This window comes from Pseudorca crassidens, chromosome 6, assembly GCF_039906515.1.
Source record: "Pseudorca crassidens isolate mPseCra1 chromosome 6, mPseCra1.hap1, whole genome shotgun sequence".
Classification (NCBI taxonomy): domain Eukaryota; kingdom Metazoa; phylum Chordata; class Mammalia; order Artiodactyla; family Delphinidae; genus Pseudorca; species Pseudorca crassidens.
In genome coordinates this window covers 19,759,788-19,786,084 of record NC_090301.1, presented here as the reverse complement: position 1 = coordinate 19,786,084, position 26,297 = coordinate 19,759,788, and the positions used below count along the sequence as shown (strand labels likewise).

Here is a 26,297-nt window from a genome sequence, read left to right as displayed (position 1 = left end):
ACAGGAGTGCATACACACACACGTACATGCATACACACAGACTTCAGTGTTCGAAAGATGGCTGGGAAGGCAAGTGTCTACAAGAGACTTACTTCCTCTCCTGTGGATCCAGGTCACAGAAGGTGATGGTGTTGAGGGGGTAGTGGCGTCTGAAGAAGAGCCTGTGGCACACACATCAGATAAACAGAGAATGAGTGCTGAAGTGACTCCTCCTTCAGGTCAGGCCACCACCTGTGGCTGTCACAGGTCGACACAGCCTTTCCCTTCTGAGCATGATGGCCTGGGCTGCTCCCTTTGGGGACATAAAGCCATGCATAGGGACAGAGAGATGTCTCATAGAAACATGTCTCAAATGCTAGAGGCTAGGAAAAGAAGGAAGAAACTGGCATTGAGGAATGAGAAACGGGGGAACTCTGGAGGAGGAAGAAAAGGGGCTGGGGAGAGAGCGTGAGAGGAAGGGCCTCTGCTCTAGAAAGCAGGGACTTTTATCAGTTGCGTTTACAGCTGTATAACAAGTGCAGGCATATTTGTGGAAGGAAGGAAGGATGGATGGATGGATGGATGATGGATAGAGGGAGACAAATTAGTGAAGGGATAAATGGGTGGGCGACGATAAATGGGGGATGAATAGATGCAGGAATGGATGGATCAATTGGTGAGTGGGTGAGAAAGTGGATGGATGGATGGGTCACAGGGTTGGGGGGAGCCCAACACAGAAGCAATTAGAAGAACCTTACTGGGCTTCCCTGGTGGCGCAGTGGTTAAGAATCCGCCTGCCAATGCAGGGGACATGGGTTCAATCCCTGGTCCGGGAAGATCCCACATGCCGCGGAGCAACTAAGCCCGTGCACCACACTACTGAGCCTGCGCTCTAGAGCCCGCGAGCCACAACTACTGAGCTTGCGTGCCACAACTACTGAAGCCTGTGCGCCTAGAACCTGTGCTCGGCAACAAGAGAAGCCCACGCACCGCAACGAAGAGTAGCCCCCGCTCACCGCAACTAAAAAGAAAAGCCCGCGCTCAGCAACAAAGACCCAAAAAAAAATCTTACTTTCTCTGGTTGTCAGTCAGTGTGATTCCCTGGGCAGAAACTTTGAAGTGGACGATGGTGGCAGCCGGCGTGGGGTCAGTAGCCAGTGTCTCAGAAGTGGCTTTGGAGATGGCCTGTGGCCCAGTGAGTGACTCCATGTCCACAGAGTTTATGAAGAGCACGTTGCAGGCTGGAAGAAACCCACCCAAGGAGGTGTCATGGGGGCCGAAGTGGGTGGGAACCATCCCCAGGTCCTCTCTTCGGGAAGAAGAGAGCAGATGAATTTCAGGCCAGCCTTGGGCCGAGGCATCTGCACACAGAAATGTGGTCTGCCCAGAGACATCTGGGTCTGGGAGAGATATCCAGCCTGCACCTGCAGGAGGGTACAGGGCCAGGGGGAGGAAAGGCCTGGGCAGGGATCCCGTCTGGGGTGGCCACTCACCTGCCCCTTGCTTCAGCAGGTCAGTGGTTGAGTTGGCAGGGCCCGAGCTATCTTTTGATTCATCTGTGGGGTCTGAGACAAAAATTTAATTCAGCTGGTAATTAAAACTGCAGAGCTGGAAAGAGGCACAAGGTTGGCTGGGCCTCAGGCTAGCTCTGCAAATACTTTGTGCAACGGATACCGCTTCTCATAATAAGCCCTGGCAGTCAGCACGTGTGTCCAGTTTGAATGTCCAGTGATTGCTCTAAGTACTCAGCACACTGGTTGGGAGCTGTGGAGTCCAACAGAGCAGGGTTCAGATGCTCACCCAGTCACTTGCCAAGTATGTATAAAATGGAGGTGATGATGAGAGCGCCCACTTCCCTGGGTTTTTGAGATGTTCCGTGTACAGTGTTAGTCTAGTCGTTGACATAAAGCAAGCCTTCAAGTGGCATCTGGTATGGTTGTTTTGCATGGACGTATCTTATGTGTAGATCAGTAAATGCCCAATTCATTAAACCACAATGCAGCACAACTACAATTTCAATATTAATAAGAACTGAGTATTGTTTATACCAGCATTTCTCAGACGTTGGTGTGCAGGCTTGTTAAAACACAGATTTCTGGGCACCACCCTAAAGCTTCTGATTAGGGGGGGCTTGAGAATATCTACATTTTGAACAAGTTCCCAGGGGTGCTGACGCTGCTGGTCTGGGGACCGTACTGTGAGAACCACTGGTTTATACAATGTAAATAAAGAGCAGTTTTATAATTATTAAATTACTTTGCTAAATTCCTTAGAAATATAATTTAATTAGTGTCTAAATCATGTGGTTAATAGGGCTATTTAAATAGTATTTGAACTTTTAAGTTGATAATAGTGGTCAATTATCATTAATAATTCAATGAATCGAATTGGATACATAGATATTGCCAAATAATATTGGAGGTTTTAATTATGGACATAACCCCAGGACCTCCAAGAGAGACTGAAAGCAAGTCCCGGACACAATTCCGAATATCCTATTAGTGGACAGAGAGCATGGGGAGAAGGCACCCCAGTTACCAGTTCCTAGACCTCAAGTTCAGGGCCAGGCATATTCCCCTCCCCTCGCGGGAGCCCCGTGTATCTGGGGCTACATAATGGAAGCCTGTGCTGTTGAAAGGTTTGGGGTGTCCATCCGCCTTCCTCCGAGGCTGGGACACCTCTCTAAGAGGAGCTGAAATCTCTTTTGCCAGCCGCAGTGTCTCACTCAAATTCTCGCCCTATACGTCCTAAAGCCCTTGAATTCTATTTGTACTTCCCACAATCAAAAGAGGGCTTGCTCCTCCCATTAGCTCGATGTCCCCTCAGCGAGGGAACACCCTCTCAGCCATGCAGACTAGAAACTCCAGGGACATCTTGGGCTTCCTGTCTCCTTCCCACGCCATGTGGATCCCTAAGAGGTCCCTCGAGTGTGCTCTCTCCTCTCCATTCAGACCGCCCTCCCACACCTGGATGCCCCATGACCTACCTCTGCCTTTCCCTCCCCCCTCCCTCGGCCCTGCCCACTGATGCCCATCTCACCCTCCGGACACGGTCCTCCCCATGGCTGTCTCCTGCTTCTATTTCCTCCCCTGGGATGAGTCGTAATTCTCAGGATTCAAGTATGAATTCTTAAAGCCTCCAGAGAATTTTCTCTGGAACAATCTGGCAAGTCAATTATGTGTGTTTCTGGAATTAAGATTTTTAATGAACTTTCCCTTCTTTTTTATTAGAAAAAATAAAGGAGAGTGGTTTTGAGTTTCCCAAGATTGGCAACATGACCCGTTTCCTCCAAGCCTGGCGCATGTTCTGGAGCAGCTGGCTGGGCAGAGACGTGAAGGAGGCCAGCACAAGGGTGCGCTTGGAGGGCGAGGAGTCTCAGGTTCCTACCTCGGTTTGGAATGACCAGCTTACAGGGCAGAGCCAGCGGGATGATGGAGTGCTGGTAGACCAGGGCAGACAGAGATCCTGCAGGGAGGGAGACAGCCGGCAGAGGCAGCGTTACTGGGAGCACGTCGGGGGCACTGAGGAAGCACACCCACCCCATCCCACTGTCCATAATCTTTAGCTTCGTTCTTACCTCTCCCTCATCCCCTCCACAAAACTGAAAATTCATTCCCTCTTTGACAGCAAGATCCAAGGGAGAAGACTCTAAAGGCTCACTCTAGCCGTCAGACGGTTGCCCCACAACTTTTCCTTTTCTTTTTTTTTTTTTGCGGTACGCGGGCCTCTCACTGCTGTGGCCTCTCCCGTTGCGGAGCACAGGCTCTGGACGCGCAGGCTTAGCGGCCACGGCTCATGGGCCCAGCCGCTCCGCGGCACATGGGATCTTCCCGGACCGGGGCACGAACCTGCGTCCCCTGCATCAGCAGGCGGACTCTCAACCACTGCGCCACCAGGGAAGCCCCCCACAACTTTTCTTTATCGAAAGTTACTCTCAGCATCTCTCCTAAGTCCCTCCAGCTGCCAGGGCTCCACTCAGGAGAGTGCAGCAGAAGTGTCAGAGGATGATGGGATCAAATCCCCACTCAGTAACTTATTAGCTGTGTGTCCCTGGATAAATCTCAGTTCCCTCGTGTGTAAAATGGGACGATGACACCTACCACGCAGGATGGTCGGGAGACCAGAAGTGATATAAGGTACCTAAGGTGGCTTTCACATAGTAGGTAGTGGATAAAGGCAACTGTTGTTATAGTTGTTACTCCACTGGTAATGATAGCCAGTTTCCGCGGGGTAGGACAAATACAGAAAGAGATCTGGCAGGGTGAAGGCACCACAGCACAGAGGAAGGGAGTCGCCGTGCATTTCTCTGCTGCGTCTATGACAAGGGTGACGGGCAGAAGCTGCAGCGGGGAGCCTGGGACAGGCCCGAGACCGTGGGGACGGAGGCGGGGACAGCTCACCGAAGTTTGGCTCGTTGGGGCAGCCCTTGAGCTTGACTCCTCTGGGGCTCGTCTCTATCAGGAAATGCCTCACGAGCTCATGGGTCATGTCCCCTGGGACGAAGAGAAAGAAACGTGGATGCGTCACTGCCCACGGTGTCCTTCCGCCACCTCCCAGCACTACTTCCAACTTCTCCAGTGTGCTGGGCTGTGATGGAGAAAGGGTCACAGCGATAACACGGCCAGAGCCCTGAGATGGAGAGACCACCACTGCTAGCCCACCCCTCAAGGAAACTCAATCACAGGGTCCCAGTCATCTTGCTTCCCTGTTCTCTGACCTCAATCATCACCAAGCCCAAGACCTGCTCTTCTGAAGCGTCTGATTAGAAGGGACCAGCTCCCATGAGAATTAAGAGACCTGCCCACCCCACATACCCACCCCTCGTCCTCTGGCAGCTCAGGACCTAAAGAGACTGAGGGACCACCTAGTCCTGAGGCCCCAGTGGACAAGCTGGTGTTACCTTTTTTATTCTGCTGCATGATGGTCGGAGGGGGCGAAGACACCTTCATGGCCAGCCCATAGGCTCCTCGGAAGGAGTGGCTGTCTCGGATGATGAAAGCCCCTGGCTCCTGGTCCTTGAGGAGGGCTATGGCTGAATCGGGAGGAGAGAAGGGGAAATGAGAAACTGATGCACTGGCTTCAGTCTCATCAGGTCTTGAAACTCTTTCTTTCTCAGGTGAGATGAGAGTCCTTAAAGTTAAAATGTAAACACTCCTAAGGGTCCTCCTACACTAGAGTCAGCAAAGTTTTTCTATAAATAGCCAGACAGTAAATATTTCAGGCTTTGCAGGCACTACTCATCGCTGCCATCATAGCACAAAAGCAGCCCATACAGTGAGTAAACTAATAGATGGGGTCGTTCCAAGAAGACTGTCCGGCTCTGACCCCTGGCTGGAGGTCACCCTGCCCTGCATCCACACAGACTTCCCTTAGGGGCTGAGGCCTCTCATCTCCATCCCCACAATCCCAACTATGTATTTTTCTGTAAAATGGGCAAAAATCTCCCACATCATGCAGATGGAGAGCTAAGGTTTCACACTATCTCGGCCAGCCTTTCATTTTGTCCTGGAAAACCAAGACTTTGCTGCTTTTAAGGAAACAGCTACAACCACTGCTTCTGCTGCCCAACGCTTCACTGTGGGGAGGTGCCTCTTCCTGTCCAACCTTGGTCCCAGCTCCTCTCTGTGACCACCACCTACTGCAAAGAGGAATGAGTCTGCTTATGTCCCTTGCCCAGGGAAGACAAGGTGGGCAGCCGCCAGCTGTGACCTCAGATGGACCCCAGGACCTTCAGCACCACCCAGCACTTACCCTGCTCTCTGGAGATCTCGGGCTTGTACCAATACTTGGAAGTGTCCTGGACAAATTTCACTTTTGCCCGCGTCTCAGGGCTGTTGTCTAAAGGAGAAGGAGAGGGAAAGAAGGTGTTATGAGTCTCCATCTCTGTCCCCCAAAAAGGTATGTTGGAATCAACCCCCAGTACCTGTGAATGGGACCTTATTTGGAAATAGGGTCTTTGCAGATGTAAACAAGATAAGATGCAGTCGTGCTGGATTAGAGTGGACCCCAATCCAATATGACTGGGGTCCTTATAAAAAGAAGGAAAGGGACAGGGAGACACAAGGGGAGAGTGTCATGTGAAGATGGAGGCAGAGATTAGGGAGATGCACCTTCAAGCCAAGGGACCCAAGACTGCCAGCCACCATGAGAAGCTGAGATTAGAACACAGTCTCCCGCAGCGTCTCAGAAGCAACCAATACTGCCAATACCTTGATTTGGGATTTCCAGCCTCAGCTACTGTGAGAGAATAAATTTCTGTTGTCTTAGGCCACCAAGTGTGTGGTCCTTTGTTACGGCTGACCTAGGAAACTAACACAGAAAGCTGGCCTGCTCAGACATCATCAGAGCATTGCTGGGAGGGGCCTTGACCTGCTTTCACATCCTCCCCCTGTCTTCCAACAACCACCGTGGCTCACGGAGCTGCCCTCCTGTTGAAGAGACTGAATAGCCTTCTCACCAAGCCAGCGAGAGCCCTAGTCCATCCCATCTCCCCCTTTCTCTAGAAAATTCAGACTAAACCCTTCCCGAAGTTTCCCTCCCACCTGCTAGTCCCTTTCTCCATGGGCTCAATTTCCCAACTCTATCATTACAACCTTGAGGATGAGAGCAGAAAAACACATTTCTGTCCACTTTCCCCAAGCTCCGCCTCACTTCCCATATGGAAAGCCCGGGTTCTGCCTCAGGTAGAGCAAAAAGATTGCTCCTGCCCTGCCTGGGACAAATAGGAGAAGGGTTGGCCTAGAATTAAGAGGCCATCTGAGTGTCACAGACCCCACTTCTCTGGCAGACATCCCCACCCCAGACCCTCTGCAGACGAGGGATGCTTTCATAGAATGTTAGGTTCTGGAGGAGCTCAGAGAGCACCTTATCCAACCTATTACTTTACAAGTGAGGAATGTGAGGTTCAGAGAGGGAGAGCAACTTGCCCAAGTCACACAGATGGTCCACAGAAAGGTTTTTGTAAGACCTTCCCAGGTAAGAAGATGCAGCAACCAGTTTGGTGCCAGCTACACCATATCTTCCTGGCTGGGTATTAGGACATGTGGGTCTCACTCTCCAACCTCTTCCTTCATCTTTTGGCACCAAAAAAAACAAAGAGAGGATGGGGGAGAAGGGTGAAAAAGAATATTCCAAATCTGCACGTTTCCACTCCTTTCGTCAGTGAGAGGCTGGAACAGAGGAGCCTGTGCTCACGGTGCTGTGAAGTTCAGGGCACAGACCAGAGATGTGTGTTAGGCTGTGTGTCGGGCACTTAGTCAATTTCAACTTGTCATTTACACTCTGCTAGGCTTCTGGGATCTGTTTCTGGAGGACAGAGATGGGGTAGGTCAGCTCCTTTTCCTGGCAGCTGTGCACTTAGCAGGGCCTCTGGGCTAGGCAGCTGGGCTGTACAACTGTGCAAGCTGCCTCTCTCGGCTCCAAAGCCCCAGGCCCTGGGGCTGCTGGGGCCTGTCTAACGAGCTGTCAGAGGTGGCTACAGCCCCATGTGCCTTCCTGTGTTGACTCCCATGGCTATTTTAAGCAAGAAAGATGGTGGGAAACAGGAAATGTCCCAACTACTAGAAGTTCTGCATCCTCCAAGAACTGGGGCTGGGAACCAGATGTCTCTGGCGAGCAGCAGGAAGCAGGAGTGTGCAGTGTCGTTTGGCAGGCTCAGGGCAGGACCTGGGAGTGATACTGAGAATCTGGGCAGCTGGGACCCATCCCAGGCTGCCTGCAGCATTCTAAATCTTCCTTGAATGTCCCAGGGCTCCAGGGCTGCTCTGTACATAGTCAGATTGGAGATCTGGCTGAGAAGCTGCAGATCAGCTGACACCCTGACCTTTTTGTTTAGAAAATGAGCCCTCGAAGTGGAGGCAAAAGATGCCCAGTTCTGACGATGAGAGAAGAATTCAGTGTGCAAGACTGCGTGGGCTTCAGTGAAGCCGGGTTGGTAGAAACTAGACTCCAGTAAAAATGCTTAACCCTCGGCCTTGTGCCATGTCGCTCCGGCTGCCAGATCTATTATTAGTGATGTGCGCAAAGTGGGGATCAAAAGGTGGGAACCGTGCTGTGGGCTGGAAAAGTAATGTGCAAATTGGGCAAAATCATACCCACTTTGCCAGGTGGCCATGTGTGAAATGTGCAAAATGGGCAAAATCATACCCACTTTGCCAGGTGGCCATGAGGACTGATGAGATAGTCCTTGGCTCAGAGCCTGGCACAGAGCATGTGCTCAACAAGTGGTGTTGGCTACGATGATGGTGAAGATCATTGTAACAGCAGTGCCATCACCGCATCTACCTCCTCATCCCTGACCCCACTGCTGCCGCGACCACAGCTCCAACTCCCATTACACAGGTAAGGCTGCCACGACCACAGCTCCAACTCCCATTACACAGGTAAGGCTGCCACGACCACAGCTCCAACTCCCATTACACAGGTAAGGCTGCCACGACCACAGCTCCAACTCCCATTACACAGGTAAGGCTGCCACGACCACGGCTCCAACTCCCATTACACAGGTAAGGCTGCCACGACCACGGCTCCAGCTCCCATTACACAGGGAAGGCGTCTGAGGCCCAGAAGTTAGTGATCAACCCAAGGTTGTGTCTGCCAAGGAGATGTCAGAACAGAGACTAGCACAGGTACCCTAACTGCTGGGCTTCAGTCTACCAAGGAGATGTCAGAACACAGACTAGCACAGGTACCCTAACTGCTGGGCTTCAGTCTGCCAAGGAGATGTCAGAACAGAGACTAGCACAGGTACCCTAACTGCTGGGCTTCAGTCTGCCAAGGAGATGTCAGAACAGAGACTAGCACAGGTACCCTAACTGGTGGGCTTCAGTCTACCAAGGAGATGTCAGAACAGAGACTAGCACAGATACCCTAACTGCTGGACTTCATCTGTCAGCGGGAGAGATGACATGGAAGGAGGGCGCACCTGGCATGGAGTACTTGGAGAAGTCGGGCAGAGTGTGGGAGAAGGAGACGGCGCTGCCCCCGCTGGGACTGGACATGCCACTGGCGACAGGCGAGGAGGACACCTTCCCGTTGACGGTGGCATAGTTGGGGAGGCTGCCCGCTCGGTCTCCCATGGACATCCTCCTCTTCTCTGGCAAGGCCGGTGTTGGGCTCCCTTGCCGGAAGGCTGCTGAATCTGGCGAGGGGGAGGCGGTGGGGTTGCTCAGGCCGGGGTAGTAGGCAGGGGACACAGGAAAGGAGGGCGTGGAAGGGGCCTGGTAGCCCGAGGCGCTGCTCTGTCGGGATAACGTGGGTCTCCGGTCCTCAGGAGTGGAGTAGCCACCATAGGCCACCTGCTGGTCCAAGCTGGGGCTGCCGGAAACCACAGATCCAGACCCTCCCAAGTGACGGCCCAGGCTGGGGCTTCCGGGGCTGGCTACTGCGTTGCCATGGAGACTGGAGGCCAGGTTGCCTTGGTGGGCCCCAGGGTGCCGGCCCAGGCTGGGGCTCCCTGGAGTGGTGGCCACATTGCCATGGAGGCTTGAAACCTGGTGGGCCCCAGGGTGCCGACCCAGGCTGGGGCTTCCCGGAGTGGTTGCTGCACTGCTCTGGGGGCTGGAGACCGTGTTACCATGGAAACCAGTTCCGGGTGGACCCATCACCTGGCGGTGGGTCAAACTGGGGCTGCTGGGGGCAGCCATGGCGGGATTCACGGCCCGGCGGACAAAGCCAGGACTAGAGGGAGTGTTGGTGCCCACTGTCCTGTGCCGTGCCTGAGGGCTCCCAGGTACCATGTGGACACCCGCCACACCGAACTGAGACCGGGCCTGGCTTTCCAGGGAGCTGAACGGCTGCAGTGAGTAGTCGGGGCTGCTGTAGATGCTGCCCGCAGTCGGGAGAGGAGAAGAGCTCTGGTAGCTTCTCTGAGCCGAAGGGCTGGGCTGGCCCAGGCTGCCGGAGCGGAAGCCAGAATCCAGCAGAGGCTGGGTGGGTGTCCGCGGGCCCTGGTCGCTGCTCTCCCCTGATGGGAAACTCCCCACTGAAGTGCTAGAGAGAGACGGGGCAGGTCAAGATGTCACCAAATGGCATTTAGTGAAGGACAGGCTTTCAGTGAACCCTCAGCCCTCCCTCCAACCACTAATAATGACAATAAAAGCTCCCCTCACATGCACAGGAAAGTTAGGGCTTTGATACGTCACCCTACGGACATCAGAAGAAAAAACTGAGGCTCAGAGAGGTTAAGCAATAGGCTCACACCCACACAGCTCATAATAGACCAGGATTTCAACTCAGCTGTGTCTAACTCCAAAGCCCATGTATCCTCAAGCACCACCCTGACTGCTCAACCACAGGTCAGAGCGAGATCTCTCCTATCGAAACTGAAGGTGGTTGTCCTGTTGCCCCCTCCAGCATCACAGAAACTGAACACTGGAGAGGGGGTTAAACCACTTGGATCCTGTTCCTACTGGAAGTATCCTACCTTGACTCAGTTTCCCCAGGTGTGCTATCAGCATCTTTAAACACTGAGAGTGTAACTGGGCATCCATTCCTGGGTAGCTCCAAAACAGCAAAGATGAAGAAATCTCACAGGAGATTTCAGCTCATTATAAGATCTGCATTCTAGCCACTGGATCTGGCCACCAATGGAGCAGGCCGCTTTACATGGTAATGAGGCTCCCATCATTAGGAGCATTTAAGCAGAGACTGACCAACCTCTTGACCCAAATGCTGTGGAGGAAATTTCCTCCATTGGGAGGTTACATGAGATGAGCTCAGAGGTCGCTCTCAATTCTAAGACTGATAAAAGTCAGTTCAGAGGGCACTGTACCCGGGGGAATGGCCACAGTCAAAGGTTCTCCTCTGAAGTTAAGTATTGATACAAGTCCATGGCCTGTGAGTTGGGAAACCTGGATTCTGTTTGTTAAAAGTTTTCCCACATGTAAAATGAGGGAAATAGGTTAGATGACTCTGATTCCTTCCAGACCCAAACTTCTATTCCTCGATGATATGGCAGGAGAGACAAAGGCTGACAGAGACCACGCATAAGCAGCAGCTGCAGGGAGGCAGCAGGCAAATTCTGCACCAGCAGCCCCTGGGGCAGGGGGGTGGGGAAGGTCCTTACATAAGAGATGCTCCAACGCCTGGAGCCGCAGACTGGAAGGAGTCTGGAGGCTGGCCGGCCACACCCTGGGCCAGGTTGGATAAGCTCAGGTCCCCTGGGTGATGTGAGGTGGGAAGGCTAGGCACGAGCCAAGGGCAGGGAGAAGGGCAGGGGCCAGGCCAGGACAAAGTCTACCTCGCATCCCAGAAGGGGCCAAAGTGGAACACCACTTCGGTACAGAATAACCTGGATTCTGAGGAATGGGGGGATAGGTCAGGCTGCACAGCGGGGGCTGGGGACATGGAAATGGAGTTCTGGAGGGGAAGCTGGCTTCCTGAGGCCTACTGCAGGAGGAATTTGAGGAGTGAGAAACGGTGAAAACTTCCTAATGTCAGCACTCCCTGAATATCAGCAAGGGTGGCTGGAGAGGCGAGGAAAATCTCCTTTCCTCTAAAAGAGGAACGCAGCTTCTGCCCAGAGGCAGACCTTTCCAAAAATGGACCCATCAGGAGGCTGGGGAGGGGTTAGGTAGACTGGGGTGTGTGTGCTTGGCTTGAGGTTTCAAATTCTTAGCTCCAGAAGAAAAGTGCCTCTGCTCACCCACGCCCCACGCCCCGACCCAGGAGGGGTGCATTACGCTGGACCAGTGCAGGTACACCACAAGCTTGGCACACCCCTCCACATGCAGAATTGTGAAGAGGTGGCTGGACAGTGACCGGGCCCCGTGGGGTCCCGGGCTGGGAAGGGCAGTGGACTATGGGAAGGGATGGTAGGGGCAGGCTCCCCTCCTGGAGGCGAGTTCCGGCCTCCAGGCAGGCTCTCTGGGGCCCCCTCCCCGCCTGGCACCCTTTGCCCTGCCTAGGCTCCTCTCAGGGTCCCTCTCCTATGTTGTCTTCCCTGTCTCCCCATCATAAAGTCTCACCACCACCCCCAGTCAAGCAGCTTCTCACTGCACCCCAAACACAGGAGGCTCACTCTTTGGGAAATTTCAGGCTACCCTTTCTGTCTGACCCGCCTCAGAATGCCAGCCAGCCATCCGCCAAGACATCCCTCCTCTGACCCTACAGCAACCCCTCACCAGCAGCTGCGTGCCCGAGTCCGCCACGCCCAACACCTCCACACCCCCCGGCTCTGTCCTTGCCGTGCTGTCCTTCTGGAAGGGCCGTTCCCTCCCCCTTCACCTTTCAACCCCTGCTCATCCTTCTGGCCTCAGCACAAATACTTTCAGCGCCCAGAGACCCTCTCTGCATCCCAAGGCAGAAATAGCGGCCTCTCGCTCTGAGCTCGTGGCTTAAACATCTGCTCTGGGCACATCTGACTCTCACCCCGTGACCGTCAGGCACCATAACGCAGGTCTGTGGGGAAGGATAGAGATGTGGGTTCCGGAGCCAGACACCTTCGGTTTGAATCCTATTTTTGCTATTATGTAGCTGTAGGACCTTGAATAAGCCACTTTCTGTCTCTCTGCCTCAGTTTCCTCTTCTGAGAAGTGTGAATAATAATAGTACCTACCTCATAGGATTGCTGTGAGGTTTAAACAGAAAGCACTTAGCAAAATGCCTGGCACATAGGAAGCACTCACCACATAGTAATTACTCGTGTTCAATTTTAAACCTGGGGGAAGGGGACTTCCCTGGCAGGCCAGTGGTTAAGACTCCACATTTCCACTGCGTGGGGCACAGGGTCCATCCCTGGTTGGGAAGTAAGATCCCGCATGCCACGTGGTGTGGCCAAAAAATAAAAATAAAAATTTTTTTTAAATTAAAAAAAAAGTGCTTCCCTAGTGGCACAGTGGTTAAGAGTCCGCTTGCCAACGCAGGGGACACGGGTTCGAGCCCTGGTCCGGGAAGACCCCACATGTCGCGGAGCAAATAAGCCCTTGCGCCACAACTACTGAGCCTGTGCTCTAGAGCCCGTGAGCCACAACTACCGAAGCCCACGTGCCTACGGCCCGTGCTCAGCCACAAGAGAAGCCACCAAAATGAGAAGCCCACGCACCGCAACGAAGAGTAGGCCCTGCTCACCACAACTAGAGAAAGCCTGCATGCAGCAACGAAGACCCCAACACAGCCAAAAATAAATAAATGAAATAAATAAATTTATTTTTAAAAAACTTTAAAAAATAAATAAATAAACCTGGGGTAAGGACTATGGCTGGTTCACCTTCATACTCTCCCTGGGGAGCTGGCACTCAGGGGATGCTCTCACCATGCACCCCGATGAGCTAGTTTCCCAGGAGCAGCAACCTGGATGTGATTTCTGCCTGTCCACGCCCTAGACAGATCCAAGAGGCCTCATCTGTGCTGTCCCAGGCCTGGATCTTCCTCCCCACTTACCTGTCAGCGCTGAGGATGGGGCTGCTGGTGGAAAGGGGGCTGGGGGAGACAAAGGAGCCTCCCAGGGTCCCGTTCCTCAGGGGTGTCTCGCGGCCATAGGCCTGGGCAACCGGGGCGCTAAAGCTCTTGGGCTCAGGATCCTGAGTCCGGGGACCAGCCACTGCCGTCCGCACCACCGACTCCACATAGCTCCGGGGCTCTGGAAGGGGCAAGGGGACAGGGACTGAGTCTGGATCCACAGGGGTGCAGTGCGGACCCCACCCAACCTCCAGGGAGCCCCCTTCCCCAGGGCCTATGGGGACAACCCCAAAAGGACAGCCAAGCAGGCAAAGGGCAATTCTCCAGGGCTTCTGCCTTCCCAGGCCCACCCTCTTCCCAGCATCTTGGAGAAGCTGTGAGAGTCCTCAAGGAACCTTTAACCGGGGCCTCGTTCTGAGAATCTTCCCAGAAATGGACCCCAAAACACAGCCATCACAGAATCCTCCCTCCTAGAGCCAGGATGCCCATCCTTCACTGGTATCCCCTCTAGCTGCTTCTTTTCTATGACCTGCTACCCAGGCCCCCAGGCCCTTCTAGGCTCCCCAGGCACCGCTGGAGTCTGAGCTCTTCGTGGACCCCAAGCTCCAGCCCAGCCGTGCATCTCGGGACAGCGCCAGGGCTCATGCTGGCTCCTCCCCACACCCAGAATCCAGAAACAGGCTTGCTGGCCTAGCAACAGGCCTGTGCGGGTGAGTCACGCCCAGCCCCTGCATGCCAAGACACACCCACCCACCTTGCCTGACACACTTAGCATTCCTCCCGAGACTGACATCATTATCCCACTTGGTGTTCAGAATGGCCTGAGAGGAAGGCTAGGCGGGGGAGGGGGGAGGAGCAAGTGCCAGAAAAGTCATTTTGCAGATGCAGACGCTGAGGCCTGGAGAGTGAAGCGGCTGGAGGTACAACCAGGACTCGGGTCTCCCGGGCCACCACCCCGCCCAGTGCTGTGCGCCCCTCCCGGCCCCCGATCCCGGCCTCTGAAGCCAGCCCCCAGACTAACTTGTTATCAAACAGGAAGAAGAAGCAGGGCACTCTGGGCTTCTCCAGGGACAGAATCAGGGATAGATGACGTTCCTACCACCTCCAAACCTGGCACCGTCCCTGAGGACGTCCCAGGGGGAACATGATCTGAGCACACACCTACCCTCTGCCCACAATTAGGGCATCCGCTGAAACCAGCCTCAGAAATGGAAGAACTGCAGAGTCTGTGCAGCCCTGGGGGCGGGGGCAGGGGGCAGGCCCCTGGAGCCTCTGCGGCCGGACTGTGCTGACCACTGAGTCAGAGAATCGCCCCCTCCCCTCAGCCCAAAGAAAGCTTTACTTTGGAAGGAGCCCAATCACCAAGGCGTTATGGGGCCGTTACAGGCCCTGGTCTCTGAGGTGACTCCCAGGCCTGATATCCTGCATCCAGGCCCAGAGGCCTGGGGACCCAGGGAGAGGATGGTCCTTTAGAACAGGACCCTTTACGGAGGAGGCCTGCGGTCTGCATACAACTCCAGCCAGAGGCTGCCAGTGTATCTTTTAGTTTCCACACGGAGTTCCCTCCAACCAACAGCAACAGTGAATGGGGCTGGGGCAAGAGGTCTGCAAAGCGACAGGCATGGGGCAGCCTATTCCAGGGACCCAGCCGAGGGTGACACAGGACCAACCACCTCGGCACCCAGAGATAGAGTCCACGTGGGCTGAGGCCAACAAGACGCCCTCAAAAACCCCCTCATCCAGGCCGGGCCACCCACCCACCCCACAGAACCCCAGGCCACAGCCCCTCCAAAGGCAATGATGCCATGCCGTCCAAGCCCGAGGCCCTGCTGGAGCAAAGAGACGGGCAGCACACTTTTTTTGAAAAGCGCCCGACAGTAAATATTTCAGGCTTAGAGGGCCAGACGGTCTCTCTCACAGCTGCTCAGTTCTGCTGTTGCTATCGCGCGAGCAGCCACAGACCATACATTAAGCGATGAGCGTGGCTGTGTTACAATAAAACTTTCTTTACAAAAACAGATGATGGGCCGGATTTGGCCACAGACTGCTGGCTCCTGATGTAACCTGTCTGCTCAGCCCAGAGAGGTGGAGCGATTTGCCCCAGAACACACAGCCAATCAGCGGCCACGGCTACCATCTCCTGACTCTCAATGCTGTCTCTGGGTGGCCTAGAGGGGCCACAGCCTCCTGGGACACCCAGAGTTGGCTGCTACCCAGAACTCCAGCCCATCAGCCAGAGAAGACCCAGCTCCACAGGGCTATTAATAATAGTAAAAAGAGCAAACAACTGTATGAGGAGAGTAGAATTTGGAGAATGTAAGGGTCTTGCCTGGGCCACACGTAGACTGTGGCAGAATTGGCCTAGGAACACAGGCAGTCTGGCCCAGGTCCTGCTCTTGGGCCCTGCACATACCGCCAGGTGAAAATCAGGGAGCCGAGAATTTCAGTGTCTTTAGCCTTGGGGGGCTGGCTCCATGCTCTGGGGTAACTCTGACAGAAGAGACCTCAGACAGGACCCCTCACGCCCACAGAAATGGCAGTTGTGACCCAAGGCCAGAGCCCACCTTCCCTGCCCATCCCTCACCCCGGGGTCACTCTCTGAAAACTCCTCCTGGACACCTCCAGGCTCTCGGCTTCACGCTGGTGCCCGCAGCGCTTAGCACCCTTCTCTCCCACCCAGAGATGGCAAGGGGATCCATCTGCTCCCTGGCAGCCCCGGGCTCCTTGCTGATCTGTATTTGCAGTGCCTGGCACACAGTAAGTCCTCAATAAGTTTCTGTCCCACAAACTAGTAGATGTGTGACCTTTACCCTCCGCCCCACCCACACAGAGGTGCACAATAACTAAGACCTAAAAGGCACACATTCCTTTTTCTCCTTCTCTTGAATTCTTGCTGACTCCAAAAGGTCAAGCTAAAATGCACGTGGTGAGCCCTGAAGTCGGTGATCTTTTCCACCTGCCATGTCCTTCTGATCCACTCCCCAACCTGCTCTGTGTCCCTGCAGCCCAGCTTTTACCGACCGCACCCCCCAGACCCCCGGCCTCAGGGCTCCACATGGCTTTGACCTTCGGCCGCTGGCTAGTAGGAGAGACTAGGAGGGGATTGGGGGGGTGGTGAGGAGAGAAGGTCAAAGTGCCAGGGCTGCATCTTCCACCCAAGATCCCAGCTCCAGTCGGGGGCCCTCTCCTCCGGCTCCCTCCTGTCCTCCAGGCCTGGCGGGCGGATGGCTCCCACCTCCTGCTAGGAGGGCCACCCGGTGGCGGGGTGCTTCACCATCCCTCGTCGGTTTGCCCAGACCTTCTAAATAGTCCATTGTCTCCTCGGTTGCCCCATTGGAATGAGCCAGCTGTTTCCTGCCAAGACCTGAAGTGGGTAAGCAACTCATATTATATTCCCGACTCACATAAGCACCCCATCCTGTACAAGAGTACGCATACTGCTTTTACCAGCAGCAGAGCTGAGGTAAGGCCGCCCACACCACCTGGTGCCAGAGTCAGGACCGTGCCAAGCCTGGGACCACAGATGCTGACTCCCATCTGCTCTGTTTGCCATCACTCAAGGCTGCGCCCCCACTAACTCCTTCTGGCCCAGACACAGTGACAGGAGCCTGAGTGTAGTTTGCACAGAACATCAATGGGACTGTACGTTAGAAAGTTTGGAGATATTAGAAAACCTGAGATCCTATAGGATGGCCACATTCCTAAGGCATGAGGCTCGTGAGCCCCGTCCCCACTCCCATCAGATCCTAAGCTACAGAGGAGCTCTCAGAGGACTCAGCCTCTGAACCTGGAGGACAGGACTGCTTACCCAGGAAGAAGCACCAGAAGCCATTCCCACCACGAAGGCTGGAAACAGCCCTATGAGTTGAGGTGGCCAACTAGCCTGTGGATTTCAGGCCCAGCCCGCCTGGCTCTGCCCTCACCTTACTCTCTACCTCCATCCTCTTCCTTGGTTGGCTGACCTTCCAGGCCCAAATCAGGGGTAGAGATTCACTCAATCTCTCTTCCTCATGAACCCAGAGCAGGAGGGATCTTTGGGAAGATATCTGATTTTCCAAGTCCATCTCCAGAACTGTTCAAAACCAACCTTTTGGGCCAAAACATCCATTTTCCCAAGTTTTCAGACTCAGATTTCCATATTGAAAATACCTCCCTTTTCCTATCTGTCCCCATCCTCCCTCCCTCCTCCCTACCTCAGTACAACATACAACCTGTGGGCTCCCCCTTCTTTCACTTACTGGAGGGGTGACCTGGAGCAGGCTGCTGAACGTTTCTGGGACTCAGTTTCCTCATGTGTAAAATGGGAATGAGAATACTCACCTGCCCAGCTAGGATCGAGTGACAAGAGAAGGAAAGTCCCTTCTAATTCTTTCCACTAGTTGCAACGCCGGTTTATAAGCAGCCCCACCGTTGCCCACCTGTACCCGAGCCGTGCCTGTGCCTGCCTCCCTCTATCCTCTCTCCTGCTGCTTTCCTCCTCTCTGCCGATCCCAAGCAGCTGCACCCAGAGGCAACGGGAACTGGGAAGGGCAGGAGAGGAGGGGCCAGGGAGGGTGCTTCGTGTAGAACATTCCAGGAGCCCAAACCCATTCCAAGTGGCTGTTGGAGGCTGAGAGCAGCTGGACGTGAGGCTGAGTGACTTAGCCCCACCAGGCTGGGGGCACTGTCAGCTCTTCACCCACACCCTGAAGTGCATTACCTGCCTCCCAGAAAAGGTTCTTTGCCTGGAGAGAAAGGGCCTGCCTGCTCCAAGTGAAATGAAGACGTGCAGATGCGGGGTAGGGAGGAAGTAAACTCCCCCCGAGGCCCAATCCAGGAGCTCGAAAGTTAGAATTCCAAACTCTGAGATGGGGCCACACAGCCCTCCTCTGAGCTCCCATCACACCCCGTTCCTCCCCCAGCTCAGCACTTCTACCTTATGCAGAGATATCTGTCTTTACCAGGCTAGTTCACTCATCTTTAAGCCCTCAGTACCTAGCACAGGACCTGGCACAGAGTAGGTGCTCAGTAAATCTGTGTTGCACAGCACTGCCCCAAAAATACCCAGATGCCACAGTCCACCCATCACCGAGGATCTCAGAGCAGGAAGGATCCCCAGAGGGGCCATTTCTAGTCCACTGTCTTCCTTTGTGCCACATCCATACCGTCTAATCATCTGAACAGACAGAACCTAAGCTGAATGTTCCCTGTTCCCGTTCCTCCAGGAAAGAAGGTTCAGCAATTTCTTTCCCTGTTTCCCCACTGGGAAGATATCCTTGATATCTTGAGGATATCATGCCTTTACTGTTACAGGCTTTCTTCTTCTCCTTCCTTCATGGAGAAGGGTACCCAGTAAAGACACTGTTTATGTTTAGAGGTTGTGCCCCGTACGATCACATGGAAAGGGGCAGCCTCCACGGGCTGATCCAGCGTAGGCTCTCAGCCATGCCCCCAATTGACTGTCGGGGCCTGGACAAGTCATTTAACATCCGTACATGTCATCTCCTCATCAGCAAACTGGGGTTCCTGCCACCTTCCTCACAGTGCTCCTGTGATTATTAAACAAGATGATGTGACAATGACCCACACAGTCCCGCCCCTGCCTGCTGACCCTCACTCTGTACCACACTCCCCGTCCTTGCTCCGTGGAGCATGCTGTCCCTCCCACCCCAGGGCCTTTGCACATGCCCTTTACCTCTACATGGAATGCTCTTCTCCCATCCCAGTGTCACTGAGTTAATGTTACTCACCCTCCCATCTTACTTCTTTTATGAGCCAGGGTCTCATAAACCTGTATCCCTTCGCTCCGGAGCGCTTATCTCAATACTTAATTCTCGGTGACAATTTAATTCTGGCGCCGGTTCATGAATTTCCTCCACGAGATTAGGAATCATAGTATGCTTATCATTATATCTCCAGAGTGCCTGGCACATAGGAGGCACACAAAGTATTTGTTGAATCAACGAACGACAGAATGAATGAATGTAAAGCGTTTAGCACGGCACACTGAACGGAACAGACTCCCCTAAAGTCTTTTCTTTCCCCCAGCTGAATAAGTCTGTCTGTCTCTGATTATTTTTCCTCACAAGCATCTTTTTCTGAATTTCCCATCAGAGTATCAGCAGGGAAATCAAGCAGTGCTTCAGAGGGTCAGCAAAGTCTGACCCGGGAGGTGATGCGTGAGTCAGGAAAAACAGAATGTCCCCTGCCTCCACCCACCTCCCTCCCCAGGAAGGGGGGATGGACAACAATTCCGATCCCCATGCTAGAATCCCAGGGCATGGCGCCTGGAGGCAGGAGGAGGGCTTTGAAACAGCCCCTTGATTAGGAGACAGGAGACCAGTAAGTCCAGTCTCGGCCCTGCTTCCTCTTAACTGTGAGCTTGGGAAGATGCCCCACCCTCACCCCACAACATAGACCTCAGCTCCACATCTGTGAAAATGATGGGTGTGGTAGAGTAGAGCCCTAAGAACCTTCCCCTGCGAACTCTGTGGCTCCAGGACAGATGGAAGAGGGTCAGAGGGCTCGGGGCCCTGTAGGCCTAGATTCTCTCATAAGGTGCAAGGGTCAGGTGTCACTTCCGATCTGTTGAAGTGTCACCTCAAAGTGGGGAACACACAGCCAGGGCCTGTCACCCTCAGACCTTCCCACTGGAAAGCGTGTGGGTTCCACCAGTCTGTGGAGATCAGCAACCACGAAGGGACCCAAGAGCTCCTGTGTGGGTGTGCACCTGGAACACAGCACAACAACACTGGCTCCAGGCCCCAGCTGATTCTATACTCCTGTTGGGAACCAGCAGTCAGCCACCAGCCTGGGGGAGGTCCTCTCCCCGGGTATGAGGTTGACTGGGGGTGAGGCCCCGCTGTGGCTCTCCCCATTCTGGGATCTGTTGTTGGGGGGGCTGCCTTGTTCTGCACCACCCCCAGGCAGCCTGGCATTGTTGCCAGAACTCTGGCTGGCTAGGAGTGAGCAAAGCTTTATGGGAAACTCCAGCCATCTTTTCTGGGTGATGGCAGATTCAGAGGGGCACAGCCCATGCCCAATTGGGGGATAGAAAATCGAGGTAATGAGTGCAAAGGGAAGTGGGAAGTGGGCTTAAGAAACCAGATGGAGGAATTCCCTGGCGATTCAGTGGTTAGGACTCTGTGCTCTCACTGCTGAGGGCCCAGGTTCAGTCCCTGGTTGGAGAACTAAGATCCCACAAGCCGTGGCGCAGTCAAAAAAAAAGGAAGAAAGAAAGAAACCGGACGGAGTGTTTAAAGAAACCAGGCCACACAGCTCCAGGGCCAAGGTGAGAAGTCAGAGCATCTAACACATCCAAGCTGGAAGGTGCTCAGTGGAGCCCACCTCGTCCCAGCAAGCCCGGTAGAGACGGGGACATGGATGCCCAGGCCACCCAGGCCGCACAGGCCGGCATTCCCCTCATTCCACCTGCTCTGAGGCATCATTTGAGCTATGTTCCTAATAAATTAAAGGCCTTCAACCCGCTTACATCCCCTCTCTGCTTCTCTGCGTGCGATGCGAGTTCATCTAAATCAGGAGTTAAGCCAGGACACAGATGTGCTAACTCCTTGAACCTGTGACAATTATGTGCACGGATATCCGGAGGCATCTGTATAGGGGTGAGTCCATAGCTTTTCCAAAATCCCCAAAGTCATCCAAGATCCCAGAAAGACAGACGTCCTACCGTCTGCGTTGATATGAAACCAGGCAAGGGCTTCAAGAAGGCAACTCGTGGCTCCAAGACAGTAGCTCTGAACCGGGAGTGGTTCTCCGCCATGTTTGAGCCATTTTGCCTGTCGCAACTGGGCGCCTGCTACTGGCGTGCAGCAGGTAGAGGCCAGGGATGCTGTAAACATCCTACAATGCACGTGGCAGCCCCACAACGAAGAACTGTCCGGCCCTAAGCGTCGGCAGTGCCGAGGCTGCGAAACCGTGCTCTGAGCTATAAATGTGGGGCTCACCCGGGAAACGGGATAAGAGAAACCCGCCCTCTGAAGGGGCTCGCTGCACCCCGGGCGGGCGGGCGGAAGCACCGCCGCGGGAGTGCTGTTTTGTCGGCAAGGCGGCACCGCAGTAGCGCCTGGACACTGTCCGTGCCTGGACCCGCGCTCTGCGGCCGTGAGCGCCTCAGTCAGCATCCGGAGTGACAGCTCAGCACAGGGGTGGGGACCAGGGGGCTCTGTGCTCAGTCACATGAGACCTGATCCGAGACGAGAGCTGGCCCCCCACGTCAGGCAGAGCAAACGGAGTGAAAAGCCATTCCCAGACCCGGAGAGCGCGAAGCAGCAGCACGGCGACGCCACACTTACCTTCCGAAAGCTCTCTCACCACCTTCCCCTCATCCTCGTCTGAGGGAAGATGGGAAGAGAGGTGAGGAGGAAGGAGAGGCAGGTGATGGAGAGGAAGAGCAAAAAGGAGAGAGAGAGATGCATTAACGGCTTATTTCTTGAGAGAGAGACTTTGCGAGAAAAGGGAGGTGGGAAAGCAGGGGTGAGACGGGGGCAGAGACGGACTCTCCAGAAGGGCCGCAGGGTGAGGGGTGCGGTCCACCCAGACGGGGCCCCGGGGCTCCAGGGTGGCAAGGCACTCAGGGCGCACCGCTGAGAGAGGCCTTCGCTCTTGGGAACAGCAGGCCCGGTGTCCTTGTCACAGCTCCCGTGCCTCAAGCAGGAGTGTGCTGGCCTGGTGACAGGCAGCCCCCCTCCCAGTGACCTGGTGTCCCTGGCCACGCAGACACATCCTGAGAGGGAGGCTGTGCCCTGCTGTGTCTGCGTGGGTCACACCTGCACGCCACTGCCCGCCTACCTGGCTGGATCAGTCTTTTGGTGACTAAGGAAAAGAAGCAAAGCTGTCCCCAGAGTCCCAGCCCAGCCCCCAAACCAGAGTCTAGGGAGCAAGTTTCTGGGCTCAGCCTGTTGGAAACGGCCACTGAGGGCCCAGGGCCCCCACTTGCCCCTTCCCCACAGAGAGGAGAGGAGCCGGGAAGTGTGACGAGGTGTGAGCCGGGGGTGTGTGCGTGTACACGAGCGCCTGGACGCTGGGGGGTGGAAGCCAGGCTTCCGGCAGAGACCTAACCGACTCCAGGGAAACAGGGCAGGCCTCCAAACCCCCATGTCAGAGGATGCTGGGAGCGGCACTGACCCCACCAGGCAATGGCAGGAAGGCTACAGAGGTATCCGTCCCCCTCAAACCCCACACAGAGAGCCCCACCGAGGCCTGATCTCATCATAGACACAGAGCTAGGCTGCCACCTTGTTTCCAGAAGGGTCCTCAGAACCCACCACCTCTGGGCCCTGCCCAGGACCACAGGGGTCCTCCAACCCCCCACTCCTCCCTCCAGCCTCCCCGACCACCTCCCTTCCCACTGGAACCACTCACCGCCGGTGGGGTGCAGCAGGATGCTGGCTGGGTTATGGGGCTTCAGGCCCAGAGCAGACAGAGGTGTCTTGGCCAGACCTGGAGGGGAGCGCACTGCGCCGAGAAGAAGAGGCGAGACCCCAGGAGTGAGCGCAGGTAATGGGCTGGGGAGAGGACCCCTCCTGAGTCTGGGCATGTCGGGGAGGGTGGGCAGCCGAAGGCTGAGCGGACGAACCAGCCCCAGCCCCGGGGACGCTGCTGCGGCTCCACTGCCTCTCCTGTCTCTGTGTTTCTCCACAGTGTAAAGGCTAAAGGAAGTCAGCAAATAGCCCTGCCCCTCAACCTCCAGAAAGTAATTTCTATCCCTAGGCCCTGAGTTCCTTTGCTGCGGTCCCTCCGCATGGCCGTGGTTTATAACATACACGTTGGTTTCTCGGGTGCCCTCTGCCTTTCCCTGTTATTCTCTCTCTAACCCCCTTCTCTCACTTTCCCTACCCGCCCCCAAAACAAACAGGCACGCACAAACACACACACACACACACGCACACACACACAGGCACACAGGCAGATGGACTTAAAGAAAATGGAGTGTCAAGACAGCACAACATATAAAGGACAGAAGGAGGAGAAGGGACCACCAGCAGAACCAACCCTGAGTCCCCAGGCTCGCCCTCGGCCACAGGTCTTTGGCCCCCAGACAAACAGGTCTCTTGCAAGCCCCACGAAGGGAGAATTTCTCAGCAGGGGGCTCTCTTGACCGCCAAACCTCAGTGTTTGGAAGAGGGAGAAGCCCCATCTCTACAGTCCTTGGCCAAGAGCACCACCACCCCGCAGGAGCCCCAGCTCCCTCCCAAGCCGCCCGTCTGGGTTGGAAGTGTCACATGACACACAAGGTCAGAAAGGGCGGTCAGGCTTTCTCCCATTAGCCAAGGACATGGCCGGACTCCGAGCTGAGCTGCAGGGCAGTTGCTGTGCCCAGTCACGAGATTTCTCAGCGGCAGCTGCCACGTCTCCTAACACACCTCTGAGGAGAAGTAAAGAAATGAGCTCTGTGTCTCCGGCCGCAGCTCTCGGGACCCTGCAGAGGCCATAGCTGCTGAGGACATGCAGCCGCACAGGTGTGCCAGACCCCAAGACTGCCTGCCCCACACCGATGGCCTCAACAGACCAGCTGTGCCCCTTGGGTGCCCAGGTCGCACACAGCAGCTCCAGGACCCTCCGTGGCGCCTCCTCCCTCTCCCCAAAGACAGGGAGACCTGTAGGAAACTAAACCCCCAAAATATAATCTCCCAATGAAAGCAATTTAAATAACTTATGTGTGCACGTGCCGGTGTGTACATAGGGGTCTGTGGGAATAGAGAGGCATCGCAGGAGTCCAGATGGGTGGCCCACCCCTATGCTCCACCCTAACCCTGAGATGCCCAACAGACAAATACAGCAGAGGAGACAAATAAGTACAGACACAAACACCTAGCCATGGCGTAGGTCTAGGCCTGCATGCCCCTGTGTATCCCTCTTTCTCTCATTACACACACACACACACACACACACACACACACACACACACACACACGCAGAGGTATCTTGCAACTTTGAATGTGATTAATTATGGAAGAATGAGCCCAGCCTCAGAGACCACTGTCCATGGAATGACCACAAAGTCTCTCCGGCCCACAAGTTTGCATGTGTTTGCCCAGCGGGTGCAGCAGAGGCACAGGTGGACCAGTGAAAGGAGGTGAAGGGGACAGAGGCGGTGGGAGGTTTCTCTAGGCTCCCCTCAGCACCTCCAACTCCCTAATCACTCCTGTCCTCAGTCCCCAGGCATCTGGCCCGTCTGAGGCAGACAAGTGGGTGGCCCTGAAGCCAGGCAAGGCTTGGCTTCCTGAGAGAAGAATTCCTCGCATTTCTCCGCCTCTGGGCATGGAGGAAACCTCTAACTTATCCTCCCTGCCCGGGGCTCTCTCGGGGTTGGCCAAGGGGAGAAGGGGAGGGAAAGAAGAATGCGAACAGAAACATGTGGCAGAACCCAACTCTAGCCCAGCCCAGATGGCTTCATCCCAAACAGGGTGCTGGCCAGGATCCTGGCTATTTGGACCCACAGGGAATTGGAGCAGGTGTGAAGGTGGGGGGTTAAGACCAGGGAGAGACATTCCACGAGTCATAAAAGGCACAGAGCTATCTCGAGCAGATTGCCCTGGGCTTGCACTGTCCAAATATGGTAGCCATGAGCCACTTGGGACTATGGAGCACAGGCGGTGTGGCCAGTCTAAACAAAGTTGTAAGTGCAAAACACACAGCGATTTCAAACTTGTATGAAACAAGAATGTGAAATATCTCTTTATACTGATTACATGTTGAAATGATATTTTAGATCCTTGGGGTTAAATAAAATCTATTAAAATTAATTTCACCAGCCTCTTTTTAGATTTTATTTTAAAATATTGTAAGATATCTCATTAATATTTTTATTTCGATTTACCTATTGAAATTATAATACCTTGGATATTTTGAGTTAAATTTAAAAATCATTACAATTAATTTCTCCAGTTTCCTGTACGTTCTTCAATAGAGCTATTAGTAAATTCTCCAGTGCAATTATGGCTCATGTTATTTTTCCACTGGACAGCACTGCTCTAGGGACAGCCGTGGCATCCACTCATAGCTTCAGCCTCCTGCGTGTCCAAGACGGTAGCCAACACGAGTTCTGTTGGCGCAGGGGCCAGGTACCAGTGTCACATTCCTCCCCTCTGCGGGACAGCCGACCACCAGGAGAACGCATGGCCAGCTCCAACTCCCCCGTCCTCACCCTCCTCCCCTCTCAGCGGGACAAATGAATAGCCTGGGCAGGGCCCACCCCATCTGATCCTGGAGCACCGCCAGCCTCTCTACCTCTGCCGACCCAGGCCTCTCACAGGGACCCTGAGTCCTTCACAGCCTGGTACTGCTTTCCATCCCTGCTTTCCCAGGCCTCCTCCAGCTCCTCCTCATGTCTCTTCTACCACAAAAAGGAACACTGCCCCTCTCCTGGGCTCACCCAGGTCTTCTCTTTGGGTAAAAATGTCTCTGCCCTTCAGGGATTTGCCTCTCCTGTGAGAGCATCAGAGGGGTACAGACTAAAGGCTCCTGTCTGGAAGCCAAGGGATGAATGAGATGGGGATACGGTCGGCCTGAGGCTTCTGAGCCTTTCTTTCCTCGGTGGAACCTAAATAGGTTGCCTGAAGTGGAAGAGGTGCCTGGATGCAGACAAAAATGGGGATCAGAAGCAAGAAGGTCAAGGGGTGTCTCAGAGACACACCAGCAGGGCACAAAGAGTCCCTTTAGGATGGGGGATGTTTTGCACATAGGATGCGAAGACTCTCAGCAACCAGCAAACTCCGTAAGGTGGGACCCCGCGGGCCCCACAGTAGGTCAGTCCGGATCCTAGGACTGCGGCTGCTGCATCCTTAGACGTGTGAGCGTGGACGGCAGAAAAGAATAGAAGCGGGGGAGGGAAGCTGGAGTAAAATGAGCCATAGGGATGGGAAGCGGCAGGTTCTGGCCCCTCCCAACTTTGCCAGCACCCCCAAACCTGGGTGCTCACA

The 26,297-nt window shown here is 54.7% G+C and overlaps 1 protein-coding gene across 10 annotated transcripts in view; it reads right to left on the bottom strand.

Annotated features, from left to right (window-relative positions):
• TNS1 (tensin 1) overlaps positions 1-26,297 on the bottom strand; it is a 197,697-nt gene that overhangs the window by 8,856 nt on the left and 162,544 nt on the right. For 7 of the 10 annotated variants that reach the window (XM_067740635.1, XM_067740634.1, XM_067740636.1 and 4 more), the window contains 11 exons: positions 22,738-22,830; positions 21,669-21,707; positions 13,360-13,558; positions 8,903-9,969; positions 5,731-5,817; positions 4,880-5,011; positions 4,380-4,472; positions 3,367-3,444; positions 1,473-1,544; positions 1,052-1,220; positions 93-161 (listed from right to left, as the gene is read on the bottom strand). In XM_067740635.1, coding sequence (XP_067596736.1) covers positions 93-161; positions 1,052-1,220; positions 1,473-1,544; positions 3,367-3,444; positions 4,380-4,472; positions 4,880-5,011; positions 5,731-5,817; positions 8,903-9,969; positions 13,360-13,558; positions 21,669-21,707; positions 22,738-22,830 — 2,098 coding nt within the window. The remainder of the gene's footprint in view (positions 1-92; positions 162-1,051; positions 1,221-1,472; positions 1,545-3,366; positions 3,445-4,379; positions 4,473-4,879; positions 5,012-5,730; positions 5,818-8,902; positions 9,970-13,359; positions 13,559-21,668; positions 21,708-22,737; positions 22,831-26,297) is intronic. The other 3 variants (XM_067740633.1, XM_067740639.1, XM_067740637.1) reach the window with 2 other exon arrangements.